The 14,868-nt window shown below is 42.6% G+C and overlaps 1 protein-coding gene across 3 annotated transcripts in view; it reads left to right on the top strand.

Annotated features, from left to right (window-relative positions):
- Positions 1-82: 82 nt before the first annotated feature.
- The window catches only part of lrrk2 (leucine-rich repeat kinase 2), a 49,268-nt gene continuing 34,482 nt past the window's right edge, over positions 83-14,868 (top strand). For all 3 annotated transcript variants that reach the window (XM_061823802.1, XM_061823801.1, XM_061823800.1), the window contains exons 1-6: positions 83-227; positions 1,201-1,286; positions 5,376-5,449; positions 8,127-8,215; positions 12,515-12,652; positions 14,353-14,487. In XM_061823802.1, the coding sequence (XP_061679786.1) occupies positions 92-227; positions 1,201-1,286; positions 5,376-5,449; positions 8,127-8,215; positions 12,515-12,652; positions 14,353-14,487 (658 nt within the window). In that variant the 5' untranslated portion in view covers positions 83-91. The remainder of the gene's footprint in view (positions 228-1,200; positions 1,287-5,375; positions 5,450-8,126; positions 8,216-12,514; positions 12,653-14,352; positions 14,488-14,868) is intronic.

Genomic DNA, 14,868 nt, shown 5'->3' with positions numbered 1-14,868 from the left:
TTGCCGGCAAGGCTACAGCGGCCGCTCGGCCCCTCGGAGCCTCTTCTTGAGGGTGTCGTGATCTGACCGCCCCGGGGTGTGTTTTGACGGGATGGACAACAAAGAGGAGCTGGAGGAGAGGCTGAGGAGGCTCCTGGTAAGGCTCGGGAGCCCCCAGGAAGACCGGCAACTGTGCACCCTCATCCAGATCCTGCAGGATCTGCTCTTCCTGGCGCACACCGACCATGGTAGGGGACAACGTGTGGCTGCATGTGCATCACGTTGAAAACCACGTCCCACCCTTCAACTAGTCCTTCCCTTGTAATAGATCCAAAGTCCAAGTAGTTTTTCCATTTATGTCCAACTATACCACAATATGTGCAACTGGTCTAATAAGTCAACGTCCAAATCCACCTGAATGTCCAACTTGTCGTTCCCTACCATTGTAAATGTCCATCACCCTTTAATGACCAACTAGTTCTTCACTTGTCAATGAAATGTTGTACTAGTCCTTACTTGGAGATCACTTGTCCAACTGGTGTGTCTTTCAAAGATCAATATCCAACTAGGTTTTTAATTACTTCTCTCGTATGAGTTCCTGTGTCCGGCTAGCCCAATAAGTCCAAAAACCCCTGACCCGCTCGATCCAATGTCCAACTAGTTCTTCAATTATTTATTCCCTATTAGACCCAATGGCTTTCCTCTCACATCCCAAAAACATGCAACATTTATTGGACACTCTAAATTCTCCCTAGGTGTGATTGTGAGGGCGGCTGTTTGTCTCTATGTGCCCTGCGATTGGCTGGCAACCAGTTCAGGGTGTACCTTGCCTCCTGCCTGTAGACAGCTGGGATAGGCTCCAGCACTCCCGTGACCCTTGTGAGGATAAGCAGTTAAGAAAATGGATGGATGGAACTTTCCTTAGTAGATGAGATGTCCAACAACCTCGACTTGCTGGTCATTTCTCCAGCTAGTCTGTCACTTGTATAGTTAATGACTATCCCTACCTACTAACCAACCAACCTACCAACTAGTGCTTCATTTCTATGTGTCTAATTTTCTTGAAAACAAATGACATCCATTTTCTATTGACCACGATGAACGAATGAATAAATGACATTTCCCAACTGTCGGGGGACCAGAAAGTAAAAACACACAAAACTCAACTGTGGTGACGTACTGAAAGCTAACATGTCATCCTATGGTTTCTCTTGACGGCAGCAAGCCAGCTGTTCGCAGACAAAGACATCCACGAGCCACTAACGGCTGCGCTGATGATGCACATGGGCAGCAGAGGAGTCCAGCAGGTACTTAAAAGCACCGCCACTGTTCACATACAATCTCGCCCGGAGGAAATAGACGTCTGCCCCAAATATGGCCCAGCAGAGTCTCAGCACCAAAAGCAGATTTAAGATTTTACAAATAACTCATTTTCTATGGCTTAGGAGGACTTTTCTTGTAATTTTTGCATTGACCACTTTCCCAGCTTCCCTTCTTGGCTTAACATTTCCTGACACATGACAGTAACATCATTGTTCCTGCCTTTTACGTTGTTCTCCATCTCTAAAGTGATTAAAAACATATCAAATTGTCTTCGTTTATGTGTCAGTTTTGCAGTAAACTTAAACTAGAAGTGACGAACAAATAGCTTGAAGCACCCATCCTTTCTCTCTTAATTGGAGAACTGTACAAGCCATCGTGAGAATAGGGTCTAAAACTTGCTTCAAAAAAATGTTTTATGTATAATTGTCTTTTGACAAGTTTACATTTATTAAAAGCATGTGGGTGAAGTCTTCTTTTCCTTTCGGCTTGTCCCGTTAGGGGTCGCCACAGCGTGTCATCTTTTGCCATCTTAGCCTATCTCCTGCATCTTCCTCTCTAACCCCAACTGCCCTCATGTCTTCCCTCACCACATCCATAAACCTTCTCTTTGGTCTTCCTCTCGCTCTTTTGCCTGGGCGCTCCATCCTCAGCATCCTTCTACAATATACTCACTCTCTCGCCTTTGAACATGTCCAAACCATCGAAGTCTGCTCTCTCGAATCTTGTCTCCAAAACATCCAGCTTTGGCTGTCCCTTAATGAGCTCATTTCTAATCCTATCCAACCTGGTCACTCCGAGCGAGAACCTCAACATCTTCATTTCTGCCACCTCCAGTTCAGCTTCCTGTTGTTTCTTCAGTGCCACCGTCTCTAATCCGTACATCATGGCCGGCCTCACCACTGTTTTGTAAACTTTGCCCTTCATCCTAGCAGATACTCTTCTGTCACATAACACACCAGACACCTTTCGCCAGCTGTTCCAACCTGCTTGACCCGTTTCTTCACTTCCTGACCACACTCTCCATTGCTCTGTATTGTTGACCCCAAGTATTTGAAGTCGTCCACCCTCGCTATCTCTTCTCCTGTAGCCTCACTCTTCCCCCTCTACTTTTCTCATCACGCACATATTCTGTTTTACTTCGGCTAATCTTCATTCCTCTCCTTTCCAGTGCATGTCTCCATCTTTCCAATTGTTCCTCTGCATGCTCCCTGCTTTCACTGCATATGACAATATCATCTGCGAACATCATGGTCCAAGGGGATTCCAGTCTAACCTCATCTGTCAGCCTATCCATTACCACTGCAAACAGGAAGGGGCTCAGAGCTGATCCCTGATGCAGTCCCACCTCCACCTTAAATTCCTCTGTCACACCTAAGGCACACCTCACCATTGTTCTGCTGTCATCATACATGTCCTGTACTATTTTAACATACTTCTCTGCCACAGCAGACTTACGCATGCATAGTACCACAGTTCCTCTCTTGGTACTCTGTCATAGGCTTTCTCTAGATCCACAAAGACACAATGTAGCTCCGTCTGACTTCTCTGTACTTTTCCACAAGCATCCTCAAGGCAAATAATGCATCTGTGGTACTCTTTCTAGGCATGAAACCATACTGTTGCTCGCAGATACTTACTTCTGTCCTGAGTCTAGCCTCCACTACTCTTTCCCATAACTTCATTGTGTGGCTCACCAACTTTATTCCTCTATAGTTCCCACAGCTCTGAACATCCCCTTTGTTCTTAAAAATGGGAACTAGAACACTTTTCCTCCATTCTTCAGGCATCTTTTCACCCGCTAGTATTCTGTTGAATAAGTTAGTCAAAAACTCCTCAGCCATCTCTCCAAATTGCTTCCATACCTCTACCGGTATGTCATCAGGACCAACTGCCTTTCCATTTTTCATCCTTTGTAATGCCTTTTGACTTCCCCCTTAGTAATCATTTCCACTTCCTGGTCCTTCACTCTTGCCTCTTCAACTCTTCCTTCTCTCTCATTTTCTTCATTCATCAACTTCTCAAGTATTCTTTCCATCTATTTAGTACACTACCGGCACCAGTCAACAAATTTCCATCTCTATCCTTAATCACCCTGACCTGCTGCACATCCTTCCCATCTCTATCCCTCTGTCTGGCCAACCTGTAGAGATCCTTTTCTCCTTCTTTCGTGTCCACCTGTGTACATGTCTTCATATGCCTCTGTTTAGCCTTTGCACACTCTACCATTGCCCTACGTCGCATCTCGATGTACTCCTTTCGCTCTCCATCAGTCTCTCAGTATCCCACTTCTTCTTCGCTAATCTCTTTCCTTGTATGACTCCCTGAATTTTGGGGTTCACCACCAAGTCTCCTTCTCCCCTTTCCTACCAGATGACACACCAAGTACTCTCCTGCCTGTCTCTCTGATCACCTTGGCTGTCGTCGTCCAGTCTTCCGGGAGCTTCGGTTGTCCATCGAGAGCCTGTCTCACCTCTTTCCGGAAGGCCGCACAACATTCTTCCGTTCTCAGCTTCCACCACATGGTTCTCTGCTCTACCTTTGTCTCTTAATCTTCCTACCCACCACCAGAATCATCTACATACTACCATCCTATGCTGTCGAGCTACACTCTCCCCTACCACTACTTTACAGTCAGTACCTCCTTCAGATTACATCGTCTGCACAAAATCAAATATATAATCTACCTGCGTGGTTCTCTACCTCCGCTTTGTAGGTCACTATATGCTCCTCCCTCTTCTGGAAATAAGTGTTCACTACAGCCATCTCCATCCTTTTTGCAAAGTCCACCACCATCTGCCCTTCAAAGTTCCTTTCTGGATGCCGTACTTACCATCACTTCTTTCATCGCCCCTGTTCCTTACCAATATGTCCATTACAATCTGCACCATCACAAACTCTCTCGCTGTCTGGGATGCTCAGAACTACTTCATCTAGTTCCTTCCAGAATTTCTCTTTCCCAACTCTAGGTCACATCCTACCTGGGTGCATAGCCGCTAACCACATTATACATAAACCACCCTCTATATTCAAATTTTAGTCTCTCACTCGATCTGATACTCTTTTACCTCCAAGACATTCTTAGCCAGCTTCCTTTAAATACCCCTTCTCCATTTCTCTTCCCATCTACTCCGTGGTAGAATAATTTAAACCCTGCTCCCAAACTTCTAGCCTTACTACCTTTCCACCTGCTCTCTCGGATGCACAGGAATATCAACCTTTCTCCTAATCATCATGTCAACCAACTCCTGAGATTTTCCTGTCATAGTCCCAACATTCAAAGTCCCTACACACAGTTGTAGGCGCTGTGCATTCTCTTTTTCTTCTGACGCTGGATCCGGTTTCCTCCTCTTCTTTGTCTTCGACCCACAGTAGCTGAATTTCCACCGACGCCCTGCAGGTAGCAGTGCCGGGGGCGGGCGTTGTTAACGCGGGCCACGACCGATCCGGTATGGATTCTTTAGATGAACGCTCATATTTGTTTGGCACAGTTTTTTACGCCGGATGCCCTTCTGACGCAACCCTCTGCATTTATCCGGGCTTGGGACCGGCCTACAGATTGCACTGGTTTGTGCCCCCCATAGGGCTGCATTAAAAGATGTGGGTGAAAAAGTGAGTAAAAAAAAAAATGGAAATGTCACGCTATCGACAGAATTTTCACTGATAGCGGATCCCACCCAAAAATAAAAAAACTGTTTCACAGTAGCCCCGGTGTAAAAATTATAAAAAAAAAAAAAAAAAAGACCACTAAAAAAACTCACAAAAAAAAAAAAAAATAGCTGCATAATAAAAAAATAAGACAAAAATAGGAAAGAAATGCTCCATAATAAACCAAAAAAAAGCGAAAAAAAGAAAAAAATAAAAAAAAAAAAAGAAACACAACTAAAACGCGAAAAAGTAACAAAATTTAAAAAAAAACAAAAAAAAAAAAAGCGTCAAATCAAATGTTTTCAATTGTTCACGCTATCGAAGATTTTTCCACTGATAGAGGGTGACGATCATGAAAACACGTCCCGCGTGAAAAAACGGACTGTTTCACAGTAGTAGCCCGGGTGATAAGTATCCTCCCGTCACAGGTGGGCTGGTCGCTGCTGTGTCAACTGTTGGAAACGTGTCCGGGTATGTTGGAGCGCCTAAACACACCTCAGCAGTAAGTTGGCCGGTCCGGCTCACACCCTGTTCGACTGCACAACATCGTACACAAAATATGACAACGTCGTGAATGCTTCACACAAACATTCCCTGGCTGGTTCCCTTTTTTTATATATAATATATATATATTGATAAAAACGAGTATTTGAACACCCTTTTAGGTCAATTAATTCCACTACGTGTTGGAGAGGAAGATGAATGATGCGTCATGCCCAAGAACCACCAACTACTGTGAGCCCGGGGGATGGTTTAGAATCATGGCTTTAGGTGCTTTAGGGGTGTTTTTTGGTAGTGTGTGTTCACGACGACTAACTCTACGAGGAGCGGAGACCGTGGCCATGTAATGTTGAGAGTTTTGGGGAACAACCTCTTTCCTCATTCAGCGCATTGAAGATGGGTGTGGCTGGGGTTACCTTTCAGGCATGGACAGTGACCCGAAGCAACAGCCAGAAAACCAAGGAGTGGCTCCTGGTTTTAAGAAGTCCATAATCAAGGTTCTGGCGATGGCCTCGCCAGTCTCCAGACCTAAACCCAATAGCAAATCTTTAGAGGGAGGTGAAACTCCATGTTTCTCAGCGACAGACCAGAAACCTGTCTGATCTCGAGAAGATCTGTGAGGAGGAGTGGGCCAAAATCCCTCCTGCAGTGTGTGCAAACCTGGTGAACAACTGCAGGAAACGTTTGACCTCTGTAATTCCAAACAAAGGCTACTGTACCAAATATTAACATTGGTTTTCTCAGGTGTTCAAATACTTATTTTCTTCGCTGTGTTTATATATATATATACACGGGAGTTAACTCAAGATGCCCTTTCACAGAACAACACAAGTAAAAGAACATTTCCATTGTGCCATTTATAGGAAATGAGCAGAATGGATGACCACATTCATCATCACTCACACACACCCATAAACAACAAAGAAAACAAAACCAGCAAAACATCTGAACCAGTTTTTCCACACACTTTAATTACATTTAAATTTATTTAAACATGCATTGTGAATGTATTTTAACAGAAAAAATGCAATTTAGAGGGGGACTATTATATAACATTTCAAAAGTAACTTGTACCTACAAGTGACTAAAGAAGTACCTGAAAAGTAGCTTTGATTTGGAAGTAACCTGCACCTAAATGTATCTTAAGTAAACGCATATCCCAAGTGTCTAAGAAGGAAATCGTAAGTAACTTACTCCAAAAGCTAAGTAGATATATACTGTGTTCATCCCGTGAAGAAAATTCAGTTACATTACATTTGTTTAGTTGATAAATGAGGCACATTGTTTTTGTTTTGTTCATATTAAATAAAACAAAAGTGTGGCTTTTATTTACAAAAATATGCAGGAAGGTAGGAATTAATGTAGTCATACTCTTATCTAGAGGGGTAACTAGAGCTAAGATGCAACGTAGTAAATAACATAGAAGTAACTTATACCAGCCAGTGACTTGAGTTGGGACTTAATTTAGGAAAACATATGGAAATTGTCATAAGCCAGCGGCACGGGGGCGGACCCAAATGCAGGACTCCGAGGCAAGGGAATGATATTAAGAGTGGTTTTATTTCAGAAGGTCGAACACGAAACGACAGTCCAAAACAGTTGGAAGCGCAAAAGCGCCAGGCAACAGGCAAGATCCAAAAACGTGCACAAGGTCCGATGACTGCGAGGCAAACTAAGAAACATGGACAAGACGTGGTCAAAGTAAAGAGGCACAGGCTCGCTGTGACAAAGGATTGCGCTACACTAAACTTGCTAACTTACTCACTGTAGCGGAGTATCCCAGGATGCTGTAAAGCGTAAGCAACGAACCGGCAAATGCCGATCACACATTAACCACTTAAGTACTTGGTCGGTTAGTGTCACACATGCAACAGAGCCGTGTGACAGCTGTCAGAGGTGGCATCGCCAGGCCAGTGGCCTTGCCATGTTCCTGACAAGAAATAACCTGTACCTACAAGTAACTTGAGCTGAAACAAAACCAAAAGAGTAATGTAGGAGTATCTTGTCCCAGATAGTAATTACATATAACACATGATTAATGTACAATTGACTTTCATGAAGTAGTAACTTAACAGACATAACGTCAAAGTAACTTGAGCTAGAAAGTCACGGAATCTATGGAATAACAGAAATGGACAACTATTTGTGGGGTTTCCTTTTTTGTTGTACCCTATTGTTCACTAATTCTCTAATTTGATCTTGCAATTGTTGTTTTTTAAAAAAATATATTTTCAATATGCTACAAAAAAAAAACAATCCAAAAAACAATCTGTGGGACACAATTAGCTCCAGGACTGCACTTTGGACACCCGTGTTATATCTTAATACATTTTTTTTCATATGAATTGAGTAAGATTGGCCGTGCAGTGAAAATGCAATTCATTCCTGGCAACCCCCACAGGCGGGTGAACACGTCAAATATGCACTTAAGCGTTGTTATTATTATAACTGCTGAAACATTTCACATCCTTTTTCATTTGACAGTGTCTCACTTCCCTGAGGTGAAGGTACTATCAACATTTTTTCAGACATTCCAGAAGCGCACACACAGGTGGTGACGCTATGATGACTGTCATACCACTATGATGACTGTCACACGGGTCTTTCGGAACGTGATCGCTCGAATATGCCCACCCTTAACTATGTGTGTGCGTGCACACGCATGTATGTGTATCCAGGCAGATCCTGAGGGTTCTGTCACGGTACCACGCAGACAGCCGGGTGACCGTGGTCGCGCTCAGAGCCCTGGCCCTCCTCCTGCACTCAGGTACTTTCCAGCAGCTGTGATGCCGTTTGAAATTTTCATCATCCATTGTTACTTTGTTTTGGTTTAAAACGTTCTCATGTTGTCCCAGCATTTGTCGTCACGCAATTATAACGAAGCACCCATGGGGGTTTTGAAAAACCGGTATTGTAAACGGAGCTGGACATAAACACGTGTGAACCCTGCAAATGCGGGTGACTTTAACTTTCAGAATTGCATGGTGTATCAAGTGTCCATCAGGTCTGTTTTACCGTAATTTCTGGAGTATAATGCGTCCTGAAGTATACTGCGCACCCCCAAAGTTGACCTAAAAAAATCAGGAAAACCCTTCTTCTCCTTTCGGCTTGTCCCTTTAGGGGTCGGCACAGCGTGTCATCTTTTTCCATCTTAGTCTGTCTCGTGCGTCCTCCTCTCTAACACCCACTGTCCTCATGTCCTCCCTCACAACATCCATCAACCTTCTCTTTGGTCTTCCTCTCGCTCTTTTGCCTGGCAGCTCCATCCTCAGCATCCTTCTGCCAATATACTCACTCTCTCGCCTCTGAACATGTCCAAACCATCAAAGTCTGCTCTCCCGAATCTTGTCTCCAAAACATCCAACTTTGGCTGTCTCAGCATCTTCATTTCTGCTACCTCCAGTTCTGCTTCCTGTTGTTTCTCAGTGCCACCGTCTCTAATCCGTACATCATGGCCGACCTCACCACTGTTTTATAAACTTTGCCCTTCATCCCAGCGGAGACTCTTCTGTCACATAACACACCAGACACCTTCCGCCAGCTGTTCCAACCTGCTTGGACCCGTTTCTTCACTTCCTTACCACACTCACCATTGCTCTGGATTGTTGACCCTAAATATTTGAAGTCCTCCACCCTCGCCATCTCTTCTCCCCGTAGCCTCTGTCTTCCCCCTCCACCTTTCTCATTCACGCACAAATATTCTGTTTTACTTCGGAAAACCCTTCTACCATCTTCTATTTGCTGGTACCCATATGCTCAAAATATTGTGAATTATCTGTATTTATATTTTGCTAGGTTTGTATTTGTATTGTTATTCTAGAAACTCTCCGTACAACAATCATTCATAATAATCATTGTGCACGTGCTGATGTAGCCGTCATATATATCTCGGGACAGGCCCAGGAAACGCTTGTCCTGGTCCCTGTAATTGTCACAACAGATTCCCTCAACCAACTAAAATAAATGCTCAATGATGCCATAACATTTTATTAATACTGTTGATAACACATATTACAGTATTAAATAAATATTTAACACTATTTGACATAAACATGTTTTGCATTTTTGTATGGTATGTATGGTATGGAAGCACCATAATTTTCAGCCTATAAGCCGCGACTTTTCTCACGCTTTCAACCCAGTGGTTAATGCGGTGATGCGGCTAATTTCTGCGTTGTTTCTAACAGCCGCAATGGAGCACTCGAGCGGAAAAGGTAAGAGTGAGACCGCTGGAATATATGTGCAAAGGAAGTGACTTTTACCAGCCCTGTTAGCGCTGCGCTAGCGTTAGCGCTGTGCTAGGGTGTTGCCGCTGTGTTACTGGCGTGTCTAAGTGATATTTACCAGTAAGTTTTACTTTAACTGACTTTTACCAGTCCGGCCCTGTTAGCGCTCCGTTAGCATGTTACTGCCGGTATGTTTTTTTTTTTTAACCGTCCCTGTTAGCGGGGCGCTAGCGTTAGCGTTAGCGTGGCGACGCTAGCGTTAACATTAGCACGGCGGCGCTAGCGTTAAATTCTCTGTTTACAGTCTTTCTTTATAACTATCTCGTGTTTCAATGTGGGCACTTGCGGCTTTTACACAGCTTTGGCGTATGTCCGTACCAAATGGTATTTTCTTTACAAATATACTGGGTGACCAGGTGCGGTCTGTAGGCCAGGAATTACAGTAATAGGGTGTTATTTTTGAGATTCCTTCCCACTCCAAGCCTCAGTTATATACTGTACGTAAGTTATACTGACGAAAACAGTGAGTCAGTTTAAATGCAAATAAGCACACAACACTTGCATTTGTATTTCTTGTACCAAGCGAGTGTACACTCAAGTCTTACACACATGAATAAACCATTCAATCAATGTAGTTAAATATATGTGAAGTTATGATATTTATTTTTATATATTGGATTGATTAAGATCCTAGATGGTCACATCCAAAATGGAAATAGTGGTGCACACTTCTGCAACAACATTATCGCAATTATGTATTTTTACTTCCTCTCTCGAAAAGACTTCTGTTATAGTTAAATTACTGGTGGGAAAGTGTTTGAAATAGCTTGGCTGTCAAAAGTGTTTTCTGTTTTGACATTTATGGGTTAGATGATTTATGTCAAATTTTGCATTGTTTTACCGGTATATGCAAAACTACAATATTAACATTATATCATACCAACGTACTGTATGTTGAGAGATAGAAGGCACAATTAAGCCTCAAGCACGTTTGCCAAACCGCAAAATTATCCCTGAAGGAGACGCTTTCAAGTGCAATTACTCACATTGTGTCTTTTGAAAGGGTGCCTAAGTAAGTACACCAGTGGAATTTTCCATCTTCCTTCCTGTCTGATGGTTTTCTCATGTTGTGATAAACTTCACCACTGACAGAAAGAAAGATTTTTCCCTCTCATACGTCTTTTCGGACATTTGTTGCTAGGCAACAATCACAAGGCTGAATCTTAACTGCCTCCGAGGCCAATATTAATTTTGATTTTCACCCAAAATTGAGTCCCTTATTGGGTCTGTTAGTCTCAAGCGACCATGCCTAACAATTTAAAGTATGGATTTGAGTTGGATGATTGATCAAAATTATGAAACATAATTCAGGAATGGCAGTTAGGGTAGTTTAGTGTACATTTGGTTGGAGCATGGGACCAAAAGTTTATAACTTGTCATTGTTTCTGTAGAGCATGCCAGAGATTTTGGAAAATTCAGCCCCTTAAACCAGTTTCACTTGGCAGCATGAAATTCAATATATATGTTTACGAGTGGACTCACAAAAAAAAGTCTTTGGAAGCCATGCCTGAAGAGTCACAGGAAGTCTGTAATTTTGATCTGTAGCACCCATTTAAGGTTCATTTTGGGTGTTTCCAGGAAGAACAGTGAACTTTTCTTGAATAGCGACCACATTGAACCATGTTTTCTTGACAAATGGAGGATGACAACTGCGAAACATTGGCATTTTCTTCATTATATCGGGGTAAATAAAGCCTGGCGGCAAAGTGTGAGGACTTGACATTGGTTCAGTAGAGCACACAAGATGTTTTGGAAAATTCTGCACCTGAAATCCTTTTCACTTAACAGCATATAGTTTGCTAGACATCTATCATCAGTAGCCCTACAAAAACATCTTTGGCAGTCATGCACAGGGACAAAATTTGAGACTAAACTATGGGGGGAATCCTGAGTGACTATACTGCCTTCTTCTTCTTTTCCTTTCGGCTTGTCCCGTTAGGGGTCTCCACAACATGTCATCTTTTTCCATCTAAACCTTAGCGTCTTAATTTCTGCTCCCTCCATTTCTGCTTCCTGTTGTTTCTTCAGTGCCACCCTCTCTAATTCGTGCATCATGGCCGCCCTCACCACTGTTTTATAAACTTTGCCCTTCATCCCAGCGGGGACTCTTCTGTCACATAGAACACCAGACACCTTCCGCCAACTGTTCCACCCCGCTTGGACCCGTTTCTTCACTTCCTTGCCACACTCACCATTGCTCTGTATTGTTGACCCCAAGTATTTGAAGTCGTCCACCCTCGCCATCTCTTCTCCCTGGAGCTTCACTCTTCCTCCTCCGCCCCTCTCATTCACGCACATATTTTCTGTTTTACTTCGGCTAATCTTCATTCCTCTCCTTTCCAGTCCGTACTTCCATCTTACTACACTACCTAGTAGTTAAAAAAAATGATGCGGGGCGATCAATATGAATGATTAAAGATTAATGATATTGATCAAACTGGCCTCTCATGCTGGTCATACTAACATTGTATTTCATATAGTTATCGTATCGTGATTAATGTTTCCCGTTCGGCATCCATTGCAGCCTGGTCAACCAGGAAGGGGGATGCCTCTATCTGTGATCCCTTATAAATGTTCAATCTGTTTTCCTAAACTGGGTCTCGACGAGTTTTTCCTTGCCCAGATCGAGGTTTTAGACCGAGGCACGTTTTGATTTCTATGAACTGTGGGCTTGTTGAACCCTTGTTCACATAATCACAATTATGTGATTAGGTGTGATATAAATAGACTTCAGTTGTTGGAAAGGGCGTTGACATAATTACTTCTTATTCCTCATACAGACGCCATCGCTCTGCTGCTATTGGAGGACGAAGAGGAAGATGTGTTCGGCCTGGCGGTACAGGCCATGAAGTCTTTCCCCTCCAGCGAGGAGGTGCAGCTCCAAGGCTGCCGAGCTCTGCAGGCGCTCCTTCGTCGAGGTGAGGCTAAAGGGACTGGTTGTTGCTCATTACATGCAACTAAATACTATCCATTTTTTTTGCCAACAGTGTAAAGCTTAGCAACCAGATAAAAGATGTTTTGCAACTCAAAGCAGTATCAAGAATGAAGCCGACCGTCAGTACTTTGAATTAATTAACAAAGTGTTGACAACCTTGAAATGCAAATTTAACATTTTATGCAAATAAATGGCAATAAATGCTTTTGTCATTACAATGTCCTTTACTATATAATAATAATAATAATTTCCTGTAGCATGACTACTAGCAAGGGGAAATTTTGTTTTTTTTTACATTCATTTATTTTTGACAACCTTGGAATTGGATCATTATACCTTTGTGTCTCATACTGTCGTTTTTTTTTTTTTTTTTTTTTTTTTTTAATTTTGACAAGCTCATAAAACGGTTGGTACATTGTTTTAATGAGCTGTCAACAAACTGTGCATGTGACAATCACGTCTTAAGCAGATGATTATACAATCTCGTGTGTTAAAGTGTTGTTTTCCAATTTTGTAGTTCTGGTTTGAGCTTTCCACGAGCTCGCCGAGGGTTGTCGCTTTGTTTTAACTAGTGCTTGTTTCAGTTGACTACTTATACACTACATAGCAGAATAAGTTCTTTTTTGGACATTGCACTGTTTATTGAGACTATTATTATGGAAATCCTACAAGTAAAAAGTGCATTTTGTATTACAGTGAAGAAAATAAGTATTTGAACAACCTGCTATAGTGCAAGTTCTCCCACTGAGAAAACATGGAGGGGTCTGAAATTTTCATCGTAGTTGCATGTCCACTGTGAGAGGGATAATTTAAAAAGAAATCTGAAATCACAATGTATGATTTTTTTTAACGATTTATTTGTCTGATACAGCTGCAAATAAGTATTTGAACACCTGAGAAAACCAATGTTAATATTTGGTACAGTAGCCTTTGTTTGCAATTACAGAGGTTAAACGTTTCCTGTAGTTGTTCACCAGGTTTGCACACACTGCAGGAGGGATTTTAGCCCACTCCTCCTCACAGATCTTCTCTAGATCAGACAGGTTTCTGGGCTGTCGCTGAGAAACATGGAGTTTCACCTCCCTCTAAAGATTTGCTATTGGGTTTAGGTCTGGAGACTGGGTTTCTAATGATAGTTCCAACAGTGGACCTTTTTTCATCAAGCTGCTTGGCAATTTCTCCATAGCCCTTTCCAGCCATGTGGAGTTGTACAATTTTGTCTCTGGTGTCTTTGGACATCTCTTTGGTCTTGGCCATGTTCCAAGTTTGAGTCCTACTGATTGTATGGGGCTAACGACCTCACATAGGTGCATCTGATTCAGGATAATCCATGGAGTGGAGGTGGACTTTTAAAGGCGGACTAACAGGTCTTTGAGGGTCAGGATTCTAGCTGATAGACAGGTGTTCAAATACTTTTTTGCAGCTGTATTACACAAATAAATCGTTAAAAAATCATACATTGTAATTTCTGGATTTTTCTTTTTAGATCATCTCTTTCACAGTGGACATGCACCTACAATGAAAATTTCAGACCCCTGCATGATTTCTAAGTGGAAGAACTTGCAATATAGCAGGGTGTTCAAATACTTGTTTTCTTGAGTGTAACTTATTTTATTCCTTACTTATTTAATGCAACAAAGCTGTTTTTTCTTCTTCCATTCCAAATCTGTTGTGTATGTGTAGTGAGCGACGAGCACCTCGTAGAGTTTGTGGAGAACCAGGACCACTTGGTTGTTCTGGGTGCTCTGCAGGGGTTCCCAGACAACCCGGAGGTGCTGCTGCAGGCCATGAAGGTTTTCCTCCCTCTGTCTGGACCCAGTAAGACCCTCCTGCCTCATTATCGCCACCATAGCATTCATTACATAAATTGTATGATATGTACGGGTAGTCTGTCTGTCAGATTCTCTATTTGAAGTTGCAAACCCTTGCCCCATCTTGCATTTGTAAAGCTAGTCTACCTGGGATTGGCTCAATCACCTCGCAACCAAAACAGAAAGCACTTAGTATTTCTTAACCGTGCATACATAAGCATAAACAAGATGGGCTACAAAATGAAATGACCTCCACACTACATTTCAATGGAGGGTGGAGGTAGAAAATTTACTAGCAGTAGTTAGCATTATGTATCACTCTGACTTGATTCCCGTCTGCGTCAGAAGGAGATGCTGACATGCCAGGCACACTATTGACAGTGTCTCA

This window comes from Syngnathoides biaculeatus, chromosome 6 (genome assembly GCF_019802595.1).
Source record: "Syngnathoides biaculeatus isolate LvHL_M chromosome 6, ASM1980259v1, whole genome shotgun sequence".
NCBI classification, from domain to species: Eukaryota; Metazoa; Chordata; class Actinopteri; order Syngnathiformes; family Syngnathidae; genus Syngnathoides; species Syngnathoides biaculeatus.
This window is presented reverse-complemented; position numbering and strand designations above follow the sequence as displayed.